Genomic DNA, 14,498 nt, shown 5'->3' with positions numbered 1-14,498 from the left:
CACATTACTGGCTAGGTGACGTTCTACCTGTTTAAGATTCTGGTCTGCTAATATAGAAAGTGGGTGGGATTTGGGATGGGATAACTCCAAAGATTGAAGTTTTCATAACATACATTTTTTTTATCTTTAAAAGTTAGTGCACCAGCTCCAGCTCCAGCTGAAGGTGCAGTAAAAGAGATGCAGACAGAGACGTTGCAAGAGACAATGAAAGTACAGCCCAAACTGGAAGAAGACGACGAGCAGGATCTGAAGGTAAAGAGAGCGCGTGTAGTCATATTCTGCAGGCATGTGCTGATCCTTAAACAATACAATTTTATACGGATTAAGGATATACCAAGATAAAATAGGAAATTCTTTTGTATTTTCTGTTCATTGCTACAGTTTTTTTTTTTCTGAGGTTACTTTTAAGGCAAGCATTATTTGTTGAAATCTAGTAACTAGCTTCGTACATCGCCTAGTGCTACGGATTAGGCAATTAATAAAGATAATGCCATTAAGACCTGTCTTTCTTAGGGCCCTCCTTTCCCATCACCACCCATTTTCTGGCCTCCCAGTGGTGCTCTGTTTGCTTCTGCTGGGTGCAGTCTGTGTAATAAATACAGAGGGCCCTGCCTGGCACGTCAGAAAATTATGAAAATATTTGAGATCTATAATTTATTTAAAAAATAAATAATTCCTAGCATGTAGCCAGATGGACTCGGGGCCAATAGGTTATGTGATCACCTGCTAGCAGATGGAGACAGGTTTTAAAGCTGATGTAAACTTAGATACACCCCTGCAGTGACCTCAGCCCTTCAGTATCTGTCTCCTAGCAGATATGGACATGCTTTCCCTATCAGGATCGCCGTACTCTTTAGATGGCGATGTCCTTTCGCTGATTATAAACTGGTTAAAAGACAGGAAACAGAGTAGGATTAAATGGACAATTTGCTCAGTGGAAAAGGGTATACAGTAGAATGCCTCAAGGACCTGTGCTTCTCAATATATTTATAAATGATCTGTAAAGGAATACTGTGAGTGATAATACTTTGTTCCTATAGAGATGGTAATTTGTGGTGCTGGAAAAGGGAAATGTTTTGTAGTGGAACTAACTGTAGAATTCAGTCCCTGGCCCCCTAAAATAAAACAGGCACAACTTATTTCAGTAACAGATGCTAGTCTGTCTGTTTGTTTCTGTAACATCAGTGACATTCTGCTTGCTACATACTGATTTCTTCTGGTTTGTTTGTTTTTTATTCTATTGGCAGTTTCAGATCGGAGAACTGGCCAACACTCTAACCAGTAAACTGGAATTCCTAGGCATTAGCAGGCAGTCTCTTTCCAACTTCCATGTGCTGCTGTTACAGACTGAGGTACGTGCCTTGCATGATCTGCTGATACCGCAGCATGGAGATTATCAAGGATAGCTGTGCTATTACCATTGCTAATATCCTTGATCCTTTCTGTTGCAAAGAGGTATGAAATCTATGCTCTTTGTGGTTTCTCAGATTCTGAAGCAAATTTGGAATGTCTGTTCCTGTATCTTTTTTGTTAGCTGGCCTATGTTGCAGTCATATAGTTCAATTGCTAAAAGATGGCTTTTACCTTTAAAAGTTTGCATTCTGCTGAATTGGACCCTTAGTCACAGTGGAATTACTGTTCTGTAATCCAAGACACCAGATCCATGTTACACTCCCTCCTCCTCCTCCTGTATATCTGTTCTCTGCTCTCACAGGATTCTAGCAGCTTTGTGTTTTTGATGTAGTGTCATCCTCATGCTGGGTTTCTCCCTAAAAGAAAGCTGTAAGTACCTGCTGCAGCTTGGGCATGTACATATAGAGCACATGGTTAAAGCTTTGTAATTACTTTTTGTTTAGGAAGCTATTGACATGGTAACTACTGTACCAGAAAGTGGCCCTCATGGGCAATAAGTAGAACACAGGAAATGTGCTTGTTAGGCTGGCTGGCCATTCCGAAGGATAAAGCTATCTGCAAATCTTGGGCAGCAGGAAATAGTACAATAACTACAGGGAAGATATGGCTTGATTTATTGTTGCTTTTATAAAGTTAAACATTACAGATACTTCCATGTTTCACCACTGCTGTTGCTGCCAGGGGAAGTCCCTTTAATTTTTGTGCTGTGTGCGAGGGGGACTTTTTTTTTTTTTTTTTCCGCCTGATTTTCATCTTGTCTCTCTTCCCAAAGGGTATCTGACCATGCAGATCCCTTTTCTGCCCAAGGACTGGAGAAGTACACCTTTTCAAGATAGGACCCCTCCATACTGCTCTTGAGCCAACAAGGTTCTCCTAGTTGCCAGCCCAGGACTCTCTAGCCAGTGGGCTAATCCTTTTAAACTGATCCCACTTAAGCCCATCTGGTATAACACAATATAGTGCACCAGTGATCTGTCATTTCTCTCTTAGAACAATTAATGGGCCAGTAAAGCCTTACTGGATCACTTTAATTTTCTTACTGTGTCTTTTTGTATAAATGTTAAGGTATACCTCTCAGAATTCAAGTAGAAGTCAGCTCATCCCCACGTTGGCTGAGTAATCGGATCTCGACCATGTTAGAACTGTGAACTTAGTAATCTTGAAAAGGACCCTGTGCCTCTGTTGTAGGAGTAGCTTGGCAATTATGTCCTAACAATTAAAGGATACTTACAGAACACCATGAGCTGCTCTACCATTGAATTCTGAGCCTAAGTTTTCTCCTTTTAACCTCTTAATTTGCAATACTGTCAGAATGTTGACTACTTGAATTGTTAATTCTAGACTCGGATCTCAGACTGGCGAGAAGGGGCTCTCAATGGAAGTTACCTTAAACGAAAACTTCAAGATGCAGCAGAACAGATAAAACAGTATGAAATTAACGCCACTCCTAAGGGCTGGTCATGCCACTGGGACAGGTACGCAATCTCCTACCCTTTTCACCTTTCACCTTTGACATCTCAAACGTGACTTGTGACCATCACCACCTGACGACGTGACGTCACCTGTCCAGAGACTGAAAAAAACAACCGCAGTTTTAGCGTCTTGCTGGGCAGGCAGAGCCTAAAGACATGCAAAGTTTTTTTGGGCCAGCCAAAATTGGAGAAATAAAAACTAAAAAAAAAAAAAAAAAAAAAAAAAAATTTCATGATGGGACAAAGTTGATGGGTTTCTTCTCTGCTGGGTGTAATTGCGCTGTATAGGGTGGGATTGGGGTTTAGCGCATGCGAGAGCTGTGTGCACTTTTCAGGATTTCTGGAAATCTCCGACACCTTTGTAACATCGATGAAGTTACCAAGAGCTCCACGGCAGCAGCTGTGACCGAAGCACAGGATTGCTCTCCTGCGTCAGGTCAGACCAAATATATATTTTGTCTTTTCTTGGGTTTTTCTTTTCCCTTCCCCCCCTTAATTTAAGATCTTCTCTTTTTATTTTTCAGCTCCCAGAACCTTTTCCCCCCTCTTAACATTTAAAAAAAAAAAAAAAAAAAGTGGTAGCTATCTCAGTACGTCATTGCAGGAATCGATCCTGCCCCTAATCTAGGCTGCTTCTTTAAAGTTAAAACTGGAGGGGGGGGTTTTTTTCCCTTAAAAGTGCTCCGTTTAATACTCAAATGTGTGTCCTTTTGTTGAATTTTAATGTGTTATTTTTGGCCAACCAATGAGTGACCTGTTGCCTCACTCTCCTTTTTGTGGAGTCTTGAGGCAGAGCCTACATTCACAAAGCCATCGAGGTGCAAGTGGCTTTGACAAAGCACTTTGGCCATTATTTCTCATCTCTCAAAGCAGTGCGTTGTCTTTGTGATTAGCAGTGCATCCATCATGGGTTCGTCCCTGAGAGAGCTGAATGCTGTCATGGGACAGTACTAAATCAAGTATGTCGTTACTGGGGGATGGAATTTAAAAGCTGTTTTTGTTTCTTGTGATTTAGGGACCATAGGCGCTATTTCTATGTTAACGAACAGACAGGCGAATCTCAGTGGGAGTTCCCAGATGGAGAGGAGGAAGAAGAGGAGGGGCAGGCACAAGAAAATAATAAAGCGGAAGCTGCTTCTAAATTAGCAGTTAAAGAGAAAGTGGAAGAAACTTCAACCCCTCTGCCCAAGCCCAGTGAAAATCCCACAGGTAAAGGAAGGCGTTTTCACTGAAGGCCAAGGAAGCTTCCTTGGTATAAAATGGCAGCTTTCCTTATACATACCCAGATCAGTCCAGACAGCAGATAGAGGTGGTGCAAAACCTGTGTTCTGTATCTGAATGTGTTTAAAAAAAAATAATTCCTCCCAGGGGGTTTGGCAGGTCATGGTAGAACCATCCCCCCTGGAGGGTTAAGGATGAGCAGGGGTTGGGAACCCAAAATTGCTCTTTCTGGTGGTTCAGCTCCCTCCCCTTCTTCAAGGAAGTAATTGTTTCACTTGTTCTTCATAAAGTTTAAAAAAAAAAAGGGGGACAGGAAAGCAGTGTTGGTTTTTTTGCTGCTCGCCGCATTGTTGGAGGTGGCCAGAGTTGGGGCACTCAGGACGTTATCATTGCAGCTCCCAATCCCGCTTGCTGATGGCACTTGCTGCGCAGTCAGCATTGCACTGGTCCATGCTGCATGCGAGCCACTGCTTTGCCTGTGGGGAGCAATCTTCATGGTCCCTCGACTTTCTGGGAGCTCATTTCGACATCAAAGTAGGCACAGGCTCTCTTTTTGTCTGGAGCGAGCCCAATCGCTCCTTGCTCAGGTTCAGCGTTTTCGGGACCTCCGACTTCCCACAGCCTGGGACTGTGTCCAGTTGCTAGGTTCCATGGCCTCCACGACAGATGTTGTGCCTTGGGCCTTTGCCCACATGCATCCCTTACAAAGAGCATTACTCTCCCGTTGGAAGCCGGTATCTCAGGAATTTCAGGCTCCTCTGCCGATACCGCCCCTACCCAAGGACAGCCTGACCTGGTGGCTCGACCTGGATCATTTGCTTCAAGGAGTAGAGCTCGAGGTTCCACAATGGGTACTCGTTACAACAGATGCCAGCCTTACTGGCTGGGGCCAGTGTGTGGTCGGCACTCGACGCAAGGTCAGTGGACACCAGAACAGGCAACTTGGCCAATCCACCGTCTAGAAACAAGAGCGGTCCATCTTGTGCTGCAGCGTACCACAGATGTTTCCCTACGGAAAGCCTCTTGCTACTTTCCAGTACTACAAGCCATCAAGGAGTTGATTGACCTGGAATGGGATGCCCCAGAAGCAAGTTTTAAAGGGGGATGAGCATTATAAGCTCTATACCCACTGGATCTGGCAGCGAGAGAGCATTTGTTTCCCTGAAGTGGATGCGCTAGTCTGTTGTTGAAGCAAACTATTCTAGTGGAGGGAGGAGTGGCCTTAAAGGATGCGCACGATAGACTGTTCCCTGTACATACCCAGATCAGCCCATAGACAGATGGAGTCCATCCTTAAACATTCCTTTGATGTAGAAGCAATGACCTTACAGATTGCTTCTTATTGTGCCCTGGTAGCTCGTTTGTGCCAGCTCCTTTCTCAGGAGGTGGATGACTCGGGATTGGGGGGGGGGGGGGGGGTGAATTCCAGAGTGGTTATGGAATCTGCTGCCGCCTTTTTAGCTGACGTGGGCTCTAATCTGGTCCATACTTTGGCCAGAGGAGTGGCCTTAGTGGTGGCTGCCAGAAGAAAACTATGGCTGCAGAATTGGTCAGCAGATGCAACCTCCAAGGCAAATCTTAGAAAGATGCCCTTTAAAGGACATGCCTTTTCGAAAGTGAATTGGAAAAGCTGGCCAGTAAATGGGGCAAATCTCTAGTTCCTCTGCTACCAGAAGGTAAGAGAAAGCAGTTACAGTGTCCCTCGCCTATGAGGGGTCAATCCAGAGGCTCTCAGCGCTCTTGACACTTCAGAGGTCTTGGCTCCTTAGGAGGTCTGTCCTTTCGTAGTAGACAGCCCAAGAGATGGGCAGGTTCGGGTTCAGGTTCGTCCCAAACCCCCCAATGAAATTTTGCTGACCCACCCTTGGAATGAGGAATTAGGGGGTCGACTGTCCCTCTTCTACCTGTGATGGGTTGAGATCACTTTGGATAAATGGTTACTGGAGGTCATACAAGAAGGATATGCATTGGAATTCGTAGCACTCCTCGGGACATATTCATGATAACTCCTTGCCACTCCCAGCACAAGAAACAGGCAGTGGAGGCTACCCTGTTAAGGCTCCTCAGGATGAGAGCTATAATCCCAGTGCCTGTGCCCCAGGAAAATGGGCATTATTCTATTTCATCATACCCAAGAAGGAAGGGTTCCTTTCGCCCCATCCTGGACCTCAAGAGCTTCAACAGACATCTATGAGTGAATCATTTCCACATGGAAACCCTACACTCCATGATGATGGTCATACAATCTGGAGAGTTCTTAACTTCACTGAACCTATCCAAGGCCTACCTACATATTCCAATCCGTCAAGAACACAAACTCTTCCTATGCTTTGCGGTATTGGGTCACCATTATCCGTTCTGGGCTTTGGCCTAGCCACCGCCCCAGAACATTTTCCAAAATTATGCCGGTCGTAGCGGCAGTGTTGAGAAAAGAGGGAATCCTGGTGCACCTGTACTTGGATGACTGGGTGATCTGGGCCAGGTCTGTGGAAGAAAATTGGACTTTTTTCAGTTAATGCACAATTAAGGTCTGGAATTTGTTGCCAGAGGATGTGGTTAGTGCAGTTAGTGTAACTGGGTTTGGATAAGTTCTTGGAGGAGAAGTCCATTAATGGCTATTAATCAAGTTTACTTAGGGAATAGCCACTGCTATTAATTGCATCAGTAGCCTGGGATCTTCTTGGTGTTTGGGTACTTGCCAGGTTCTTGTGGCCTGGTTTGGCCTCTGTTGGAAACAGGATGCTGGGCTTGATGGACCCTTGGTCTGACCCAGCGTGGCAGGTTCTTATGTTCTTAGGAAGAGTCTCTGGGTGATCAACAGGGTTACCTCCTTGCTTCAGGAACTCGGCTGGTTTGTAAACCTGGGCAAAAGCAGTCTCAAGCCATCCTAGTCCTTGGAATATCTGGGAATCCAGTTCAACACCAAGCAGGGCAAGGTTTTCCTTCCAAACACACGAAGGTTCCCTGATTCTTCCATCACAGAAGAGATCGTGGTCCCTGGGGATCAAGGCTCTCATTCAGACCTGGCCAGAAGAACAGTTGCAATATGCCTTCCCTCGTGGGCAGGGTTATTCACAGAATTAAGCACCACAGGAGATTGATCCTACTAATAGCTCCAGATTGACCCAGGCATCCATGGTATGTGCACATGCGGAAACTCCTGGTGGAGACCCCCCCCCCCCCCCCCCCCCCAGTGCCTCCTACTGCACAGGGGCCTTCTCACAGGGTCTGGGTCTGGAGAGTGTTTGAGGCCTGGTGTGAGGCGCGAGGTGTCCCCCCTCGGGTGCTCAAACTCCCACTAATTCTGGAAATTTTGCAGGATGGCTTGAATAAAAGTTTGACCCTTAACTCCTTGAAGGTCCAGGTAGCAGCTCTCTCCTGTTTCTGAAAGGCGTGAAGCACCTCCAGCCACCCCTATTGTGGCCAGCTTCCTTGTGGAATCTTAATCCAGTATTGGAATTTTTGGCAGGGCCCTTCTTTCAGCCACTGTGCAATCTTTCCTTGCATTTATTAACCTTGAAAACTTTGTTCCTGGTGGCTATATGCTCAGCACATCTCATCTCTAAACTGCAGACATTGTATCGGACCATTCCTCCGGATGACTCCAGGAGCATTGCAGATTGGTACCGTTCAATCCTTCTTGCCCAAGGTAGTCTCTGAGTTTCATTTGAATCAGCCCATTTCATTGCCATCCATAGATAAGCACAAGGAAGCAGAAGAATACTGCCACCTCCATTTGAATGTCGGTAGACTTTTGGTGCAGTATCTTTGGAAGCTTCAGAACAAGTCTGAAAGAGCTCCTGTTTGTCCTTCACGGTGGAAGGAAGCAGGGTGAACCAGCTTCACAGGCTACAATAGCTTGCTGGATTAAGGAGGTGGTCACAGGGGCCTATGAGGAGGCAGGAAAGCCATTACCTTCTCAGATTAAAGCTCATTGCATTAAGGCCCAGGCGGTCTCATGGGCAGAAGCTAGGCTGCTGTCTCCTGTCACTATCTGCCAAGCATTGACATGTTCCTCTTTGTACACCTTCTCCAGGTTCTATCACCTGGATGTATGGGCCAGAGACGACAGTCTTTGCGAGGGCAGTACTAAGTGAGCCTCGGGCAGCCTCCCACCCGGTTCGGGAGTAGCTTTTGTACATCCCATTGGTCCTGAGTCCCATCTGGCTACACGCTAGGAAATGGAGAAATTACTTATCTGATAATTTCATTTTCCTTAGTGTAGACAAATGGACTCAGCGTCCTGCCCACGGCTGGCCAAGAATGGTGCCAAGAATTCGCCTGTGGAGTGGATATCTGTTCCAAGAGATTACGGGTAAGCCGTCATCCAGTCCCTGGATCAGGGCATCTATAATCTTACTGGGGTTCAGTGTTGGGTTACGTAGAGTTAAGGTTTTCCATTTTTAATCAAGCTTTTTAGTTGTATGTCCACAGTGGCTTTTGAAGAGAATCCTGAAGGGCTGAGGTCACTGGAGGGGGAGGGTGTCTGTAGGGTGACGTCAGTTTTGAAATCTGCTGGCAGGGGAGCCCAACTCGTTGGTCCTGAGTCCATCTGTCTACCTAAGGAAACCGAAATGATCAGGTAAGTAATTTCTCCCTTTCAGATTCTTACAGTGCTTGCAGGAGTATCTCTGAAGAGTAGCCATCCCAAGCCATGGCCTAAAGATGTCCGAAGCTTAAGAACACAAATATAAAAAAACATTGTGCATTCTGTACGCTTGCATTGAATTCCTATTGGATGAGTGTCTTCAATCGCTCTAACATGAAGTCTTACATTTCTCTCTTCCCCAGTACCTGTTTGTAAAGAGCCATTTTCTGTCCAGCCTCCAGCTGCGCCCGTTGTGCAAATGAATCCATTTTGGGGTCTGCTTCAGCCCCCTTTGCCCATGGATCTGCCCATGCCGCCGCCTCCCCCTCCTCCCCCTGAGTCACCGCCCCCACCGCCCCCTCCTCCTGGAGACGATGGAGACATCCAGGAAGTAGACATGGAGGATGAGGAGGAAGATGGCGAGGAGCCTCCAGCTCCTGGAACGGAGGATGATTCCTTTTTGAAACGTCTCTGTCCGATGATCCTCAATAACAAGGTACTGGCTGCAGCAGCAGAAAACTAACCATAGCATGCATAAAACAGGATTAAAAGAAGTCTGGGTTGACTTTTCTAGTGTTTCTTGCACAGTATATATAGCATAGGAAAATAATTTTCATCTTGAGATTGTATGAATGAATTGACTTTATTGCTTGTTAGCTACATGCCACTGAGTAGAACTGGGACATTTGACATTTCTTCTTAGATATGTGGAAATTATTAATCCTTTCAGAACAATAAAGACAGAGGCAAGAGAAAGCGATAGGTGAATCTCAGATTCTCCTCTTGAGGAGAATCAATTTACCTTTGCTAAAAATGATGACCTCTTCCCTGAGTGTAAGCCCCAAGCTTCCTGTGAAGGTCCTGGAGTGGTATAGCACAGGATTCAAGGAAACAAAATTATCAGTCAAATTTAACTTTTCCTTCCTTATAATCCTGCTACACCAATCCAAGCCCAGTTAATCCTTGAGGGCTTCCCTGAGAATGCCACCTCCAAAGTCTGCATCCTCCTTTGCAGGAATATCCAGTCTTCATTTATGGGATTCTTTTACAAATTATTTTCCTATCGGTCGCATTGTACCTGTTGTGTTAAAAGATATAGAATGCACAGTCAGATATTTGTCCCCTTGCTCTTTTTTCCTTTTGCCTTAATTTCTTTGGTCTTTATTTTTGTTATTGCATGGTGTGAACAGTATTTACTAAAATGTGCCAGTGACCTCAAGGATTGCTATCAGTACAAATGTGAGCTTCTGCCACCCCTACCTACGACTGTATGCAAATCTATCTCATGCATATTCATTGTGGATATCTTAAAAACCTGGCCTGTTAGAGTACCACAAACTGGAGTTCACTGTCACTACCTTAGATTATTTCTCTTGTATTTCTGGGATTCAGTTAAAAACATTCTCTTAATCTGGCTTTCTCAGTCAATAAATGGAAACTCCCTTTCCCTGCCAAGACACTAGGAAAGCTTACAGGAACTTTCTCCAGCCCTCTCCTGAATCGGCCAATGGAGCAAGATTAACTTGTTTGCCCATGTGCGGTGGTGGTGATCACGTCAGTGCTAATGGAGTTGCCAGCCCTTACCAGCCGCTGAAGGCTGCAATTCTGGCTGGGTCCCCAAACCATGCCAGCAACAGAGGAAGTCCTTCCTGAGGTGAAGCAGGGGCTGGTGAGGGTTGCCAGCTTCCTAGAACTATTTTTACTGACACCTTATCTGCTATGCCTCCCCCCCCCCTTCTGCAGCATTTCAAACACCTGAAATGGCCAGATTTCAGGGGAGCCCCACTCAGTCTCCAACCTGGCCCCCTCTGTGCATCCCTTCACTTAAAAAGTTGGGGACTTCTGCTCTAAAGTTTATTGGGAAGATGGTTAGAAGTTGCTTGATTCCTGTATGCCTTATCAATTGAAGAATTGCCCATATAACTTTGCAGTTTTATTTTGGTGCATAGAAAGCCTATTCTGATCATGTTGCTCTGAAACATGAATGTCAGTGTTGTGGCACGACATGTTCTGGTGGTGTGAGGTGCGTGGGTGTTTTCAAACGTGTACTACATGATTCTTTAACAGGGTCCCCTCGTCTGCAACTTAGTTTCCCTACCTCTGTCAAACTGATTAGGAGTCTCCATGACACTACAGAGTGCTCTCTGTACAGATCTTCTATAAGCAAGTTTATGATGAGAACATAGGCACTGAAAACACTGTAATATAGGGATCGTCCACCTGGATCTCTTTCCTTTCAGAATAACTTGGATTCTGCTGTATCAAGTCCTACTGGAGCTAAAGCAACAAAGAGGAAAGCAGAAGAAATCTCTGTTGGGCAGACACAGCAAGCCGCCACTATTGGAAGCTGTCCTGTTTTATACAGCCAGGCAACTGTGTCTACAGGTAAATGTTGCGACTGCTCCTTCTCCTTGTGTAGGTCTGGGCCCTTTCCTCCCCTTGTACATGTTTGACAGGGCATTTTTTTTTTTTTTTAAGTCAAAATTTAAAACCAGCTCTTGTCTGTGTTCATACAGGCTCTCAGATAGCATCAGTGAATCTACAGGCAAATTATTTGGGCCTTTCCGTCTCATCTGCCACACCTGTCTTCATGAGTACTCTGGATTATACTGTTCCAAGCAGCAGTACGGTCACCCCAGTACAGCCAGCTCTTCCACGCAGAAGTCTCCCAGTCACTAGTGTCCCAGAAGCACAGCCACCGCCTCGACCCCCACCACCCCCTAAACCACAGCCTGCAGAAAAGCCAAAAAGGGTAAAGAAAGACAAGGTAGGTGCTTCCTCTGTCCAAGAATGGGTGCAGCTAATGAGCTGTAAGGGCACCCACTCAAAGGTTCCCTGGGCCTAGAATTTGCACAACTCGTACTGATTTGTGTGCGCGCAGATGTAGTCCATTAGAATCCATGGACATAAAATATAAGGCAGTACCCTTTTTTATTGGCACTGTTTGAGGAAACAGAATGTAAACATCAGAGGAGGAGGGTAGCAGAAATTCCTCTCCAACTTGGTGGTCATTTGGTCATGTGCTAATGAAAGCTCGTGTCCTACTTAGATTTATGGTTTGATTTTTGTAACGGTACCTTTAAAACACAGTGCCCATGATGTGAAATGAGTTGTTCACATTGGCTGCTAGCTATCAACCCTGCTGTAGAGCAGGGGTAACTAAAGTGTATAATAAAGCAACTCTCATTTCATGCCATCTGTAACATCCAGGACTCCTAGAGGGGATGGCAGCAGTCTTCCTCCTGCTGATTGAGCTTCTGTTACGATCAGCACCTGCTTTCATTAGTCTGTAGCACCATAAGCCTTCATTTGCAACTACCTAGTGTTTCCCTTCAGTCCCTGAAGTGACAATCCTCAGCTGGGGGCCAAGCACCATGCACCTTCTGCAATTGTATACCCCAGGTTTGGTCACTGGTGTGCAAGGACTATGATACCATCCCTCCCAGAAGCTGTGAGTGCTGTCTCTGCAGCATCCCCAGCCTCAAACAGCTTGGTAATCCAACCCAGGTCCACTGCATAGCAGAAAACAGTGCTGTCGCTAGGCCTCCGGGGTGGCCCAATTCTAATTGTTTTATAACGCTCAGTTGAAATTTGTGGATTTATATTATTGAAAGCATGAATGTTGCATGTTCAGCAGTCTTTGAGTCTAGGGCATGTGTTCTCAGTGAGTTTTCTCCTTTCCCTTTCTTATCTGCAGCTAGCTTTCCTCTCTCTCCCTGGTTGTTAATTACTAATTTGTAACTGATCATCACAATGGTTCATTAGTGATTCTGATTTTCAGGCGAAAAAGAATAAAACAAAGATGCCCTCTCTAGTTCAGAAATGGCAAAGTATTCAGCGTGAATTGGATGAGGACGAGAACTCAAGCTCCAGTGAGGAGGATCGGGACAGTCAGTCCCAGAAGCGCATTGATGACTGGAAGTTGCAGCAGTTATCCAGGTCTGCAGTGGAGCTGGTCTCCCTCCTTTCTAAGGGCTGTGGGTGGGGAAGGAGTCCTGCACAGGCCTTGCAGTAACATGCTCTGCACTTGCTGTACTGGTAGTCCCTTCTACTCCTGGTTTTTTCACAGACTGATGGAGTTTGTCTCTTATGTCTCTTGACAGTGGAATGGCAGAGAAGAACGCCAACTTTGAGGCTCTTCCTGAAGATTGGAGGGATCGACTGAAAAGGAGGAAAATGGCGTCAAACACATGAGATTTTGTGCCACTTTTTTAAGCTCGTGTACAGTTCAGATACTTTTTACTAATTTTACTGTTGCCAGATAAATAGTAAATGTTATTACAGGGATTTTTTGACCTGAATTTAAGATTGGTGCTCTGTTCACAATGAAAAGGGTGAGAATACATGGAAGGAGAGAACTTTCTGCTGGTTTCAGAACTACATTTCCTGTTTTGATTTGGGGTTTTTTTTACTAGGAAATGTCCAGTCTCTTTTGCCCCCACTCATGCAGAGTAATATGCATGGAGACGATCAAAAGCTCCTGTTTTCATCATTGCATAAATATTGCAGCGTTCCTCGATAAAATTGGATTCTTTTTAGAATGTGATCTTATTAGAGAACTATAACAACCATCCAAAGATGTTGCAGAAATTGAACGTTGGAGAAGGTCTCTTCTTCCAAGGATCATACTTTGGTCCAATAAAAGTTAATGCAAGCTACAAAGATTCCTTTTAACAGATTTAGTGAGAATCCTGTGAATGGGCAGGTAAGGAGATGATGCTAGGTACCCACTAAAACTGCAAGGAGCAATTTGATGAACCTCATGTTGGCGTCCTTGGTGAAGATTGGTGTGTGTAGTTTTTGGAAAGCTCCTTGAAAGCCTTTTCATTACTTATTCATCGTTCCTGTATGTGACAATAGTTTGGAAAATATCTAGGTCCAAATTTTTGCCCTATGATGATTCCTAGCAGCAGTCACATAACAGAACCTGCTAACAGGAAATGTCCGTACAGATGAAGGCCTTGTTTACCTTTTTGAGACGTCAAACCTTTTTGTCTCAAGATTGTGTAAAGTGACTGCAAGGGTATAGCCTTAAGACCTAAATATTTCCTGTCATGCACAGGTAAGCCTGATGGCGTCAGTTCATTGGTATTTAAAATTAGGAAGGGCAGGACTCCCTGGTATCCTTTTTTTTTTTTTTTTTTTTTTAGAGCATTAGCAAGAGCTGGATCATTTCAGTTAGCATCTCCCTTCACATACAGCCCAACATGAACATCCTTGGCAAATTCCATTCTAATGCTATTTCCTCCTCCTAACCGTACAAATCACCATCTCAGCACCGTGAACAAAGCTTCCTGTCTGTGCAGATCAGGCCAGGAAGGTCTTGGGGAAAGTCTTTACCTTACCTGTTTTTCTCATAATCTTAATATTCTCTTAGAATCAGGTTATTGAGAAAATTCAATTCTGCTAAACTGAAGAAAAGGCAAATTGTGTTTTAAACTGTTTGTATTTCTCCAGATCTTGACTGTTCTTTGTAAATTTGTACATACACACTATTAAATTTTTTTTACTTAATGTTCTCTTGTGTGGGTCCATGTGAAGATTATAGGAAGGCATGTTTCTTCTCAGTGCACATTTTGGAGCTATCCTCCCCAAGACTGCCAAAGCAGACCCCTCTTTGATGCAGAGGCAGGAGATAGCCTCCTTGGTATAGATCCCATCCTTTGATGCGAAAGATTCCTATCGCACCAAGTGTTTGGTTTTTTTTTCTTTTTTCCAGATTCAGGCCAACCAGGGTGCCTTGTGTGTCCTCGGGGTGGAGTTCTTACTGCAAGGTGCAATTTATGTTTAAGTAGAGCACTTAG

The 14,498-nt window shown here is 44.8% G+C and overlaps 1 protein-coding gene across 1 annotated transcript in view; it reads left to right on the top strand.

The window, feature by feature from the left end:
- The window catches only part of FNBP4 (formin binding protein 4), a 30,779-nt gene extending 16,571 nt beyond the window's left edge, over positions 1-14,208 (top strand). The window contains exons 9-17 of the mRNA XM_029582291.1: positions 134-252; positions 1,248-1,352; positions 2,755-2,888; positions 3,901-4,094; positions 8,898-9,190; positions 10,935-11,079; positions 11,211-11,461; positions 12,476-12,633; positions 12,798-14,208. Of these exons, the coding sequence (XP_029438151.1) occupies positions 134-252; positions 1,248-1,352; positions 2,755-2,888; positions 3,901-4,094; positions 8,898-9,190; positions 10,935-11,079; positions 11,211-11,461; positions 12,476-12,633; positions 12,798-12,888 (1,490 nt within the window). The 3' untranslated portion in view covers positions 12,889-14,208. The remainder of the gene's footprint in view (positions 1-133; positions 253-1,247; positions 1,353-2,754; positions 2,889-3,900; positions 4,095-8,897; positions 9,191-10,934; positions 11,080-11,210; positions 11,462-12,475; positions 12,634-12,797) is intronic.
- The last annotated feature ends 290 nt before the right edge of the window (positions 14,209-14,498 follow it).

Source organism: Rhinatrema bivittatum, chromosome 17, assembly GCF_901001135.1.
Source record: "Rhinatrema bivittatum chromosome 17, aRhiBiv1.1, whole genome shotgun sequence".
NCBI lineage: Eukaryota > Metazoa > Chordata > Amphibia > Gymnophiona > Rhinatrematidae > Rhinatrema > Rhinatrema bivittatum.
The sequence above is the reverse complement of the archived record's forward strand: the minus strand, read 5'-3'. Positions and strand labels throughout refer to the sequence as shown.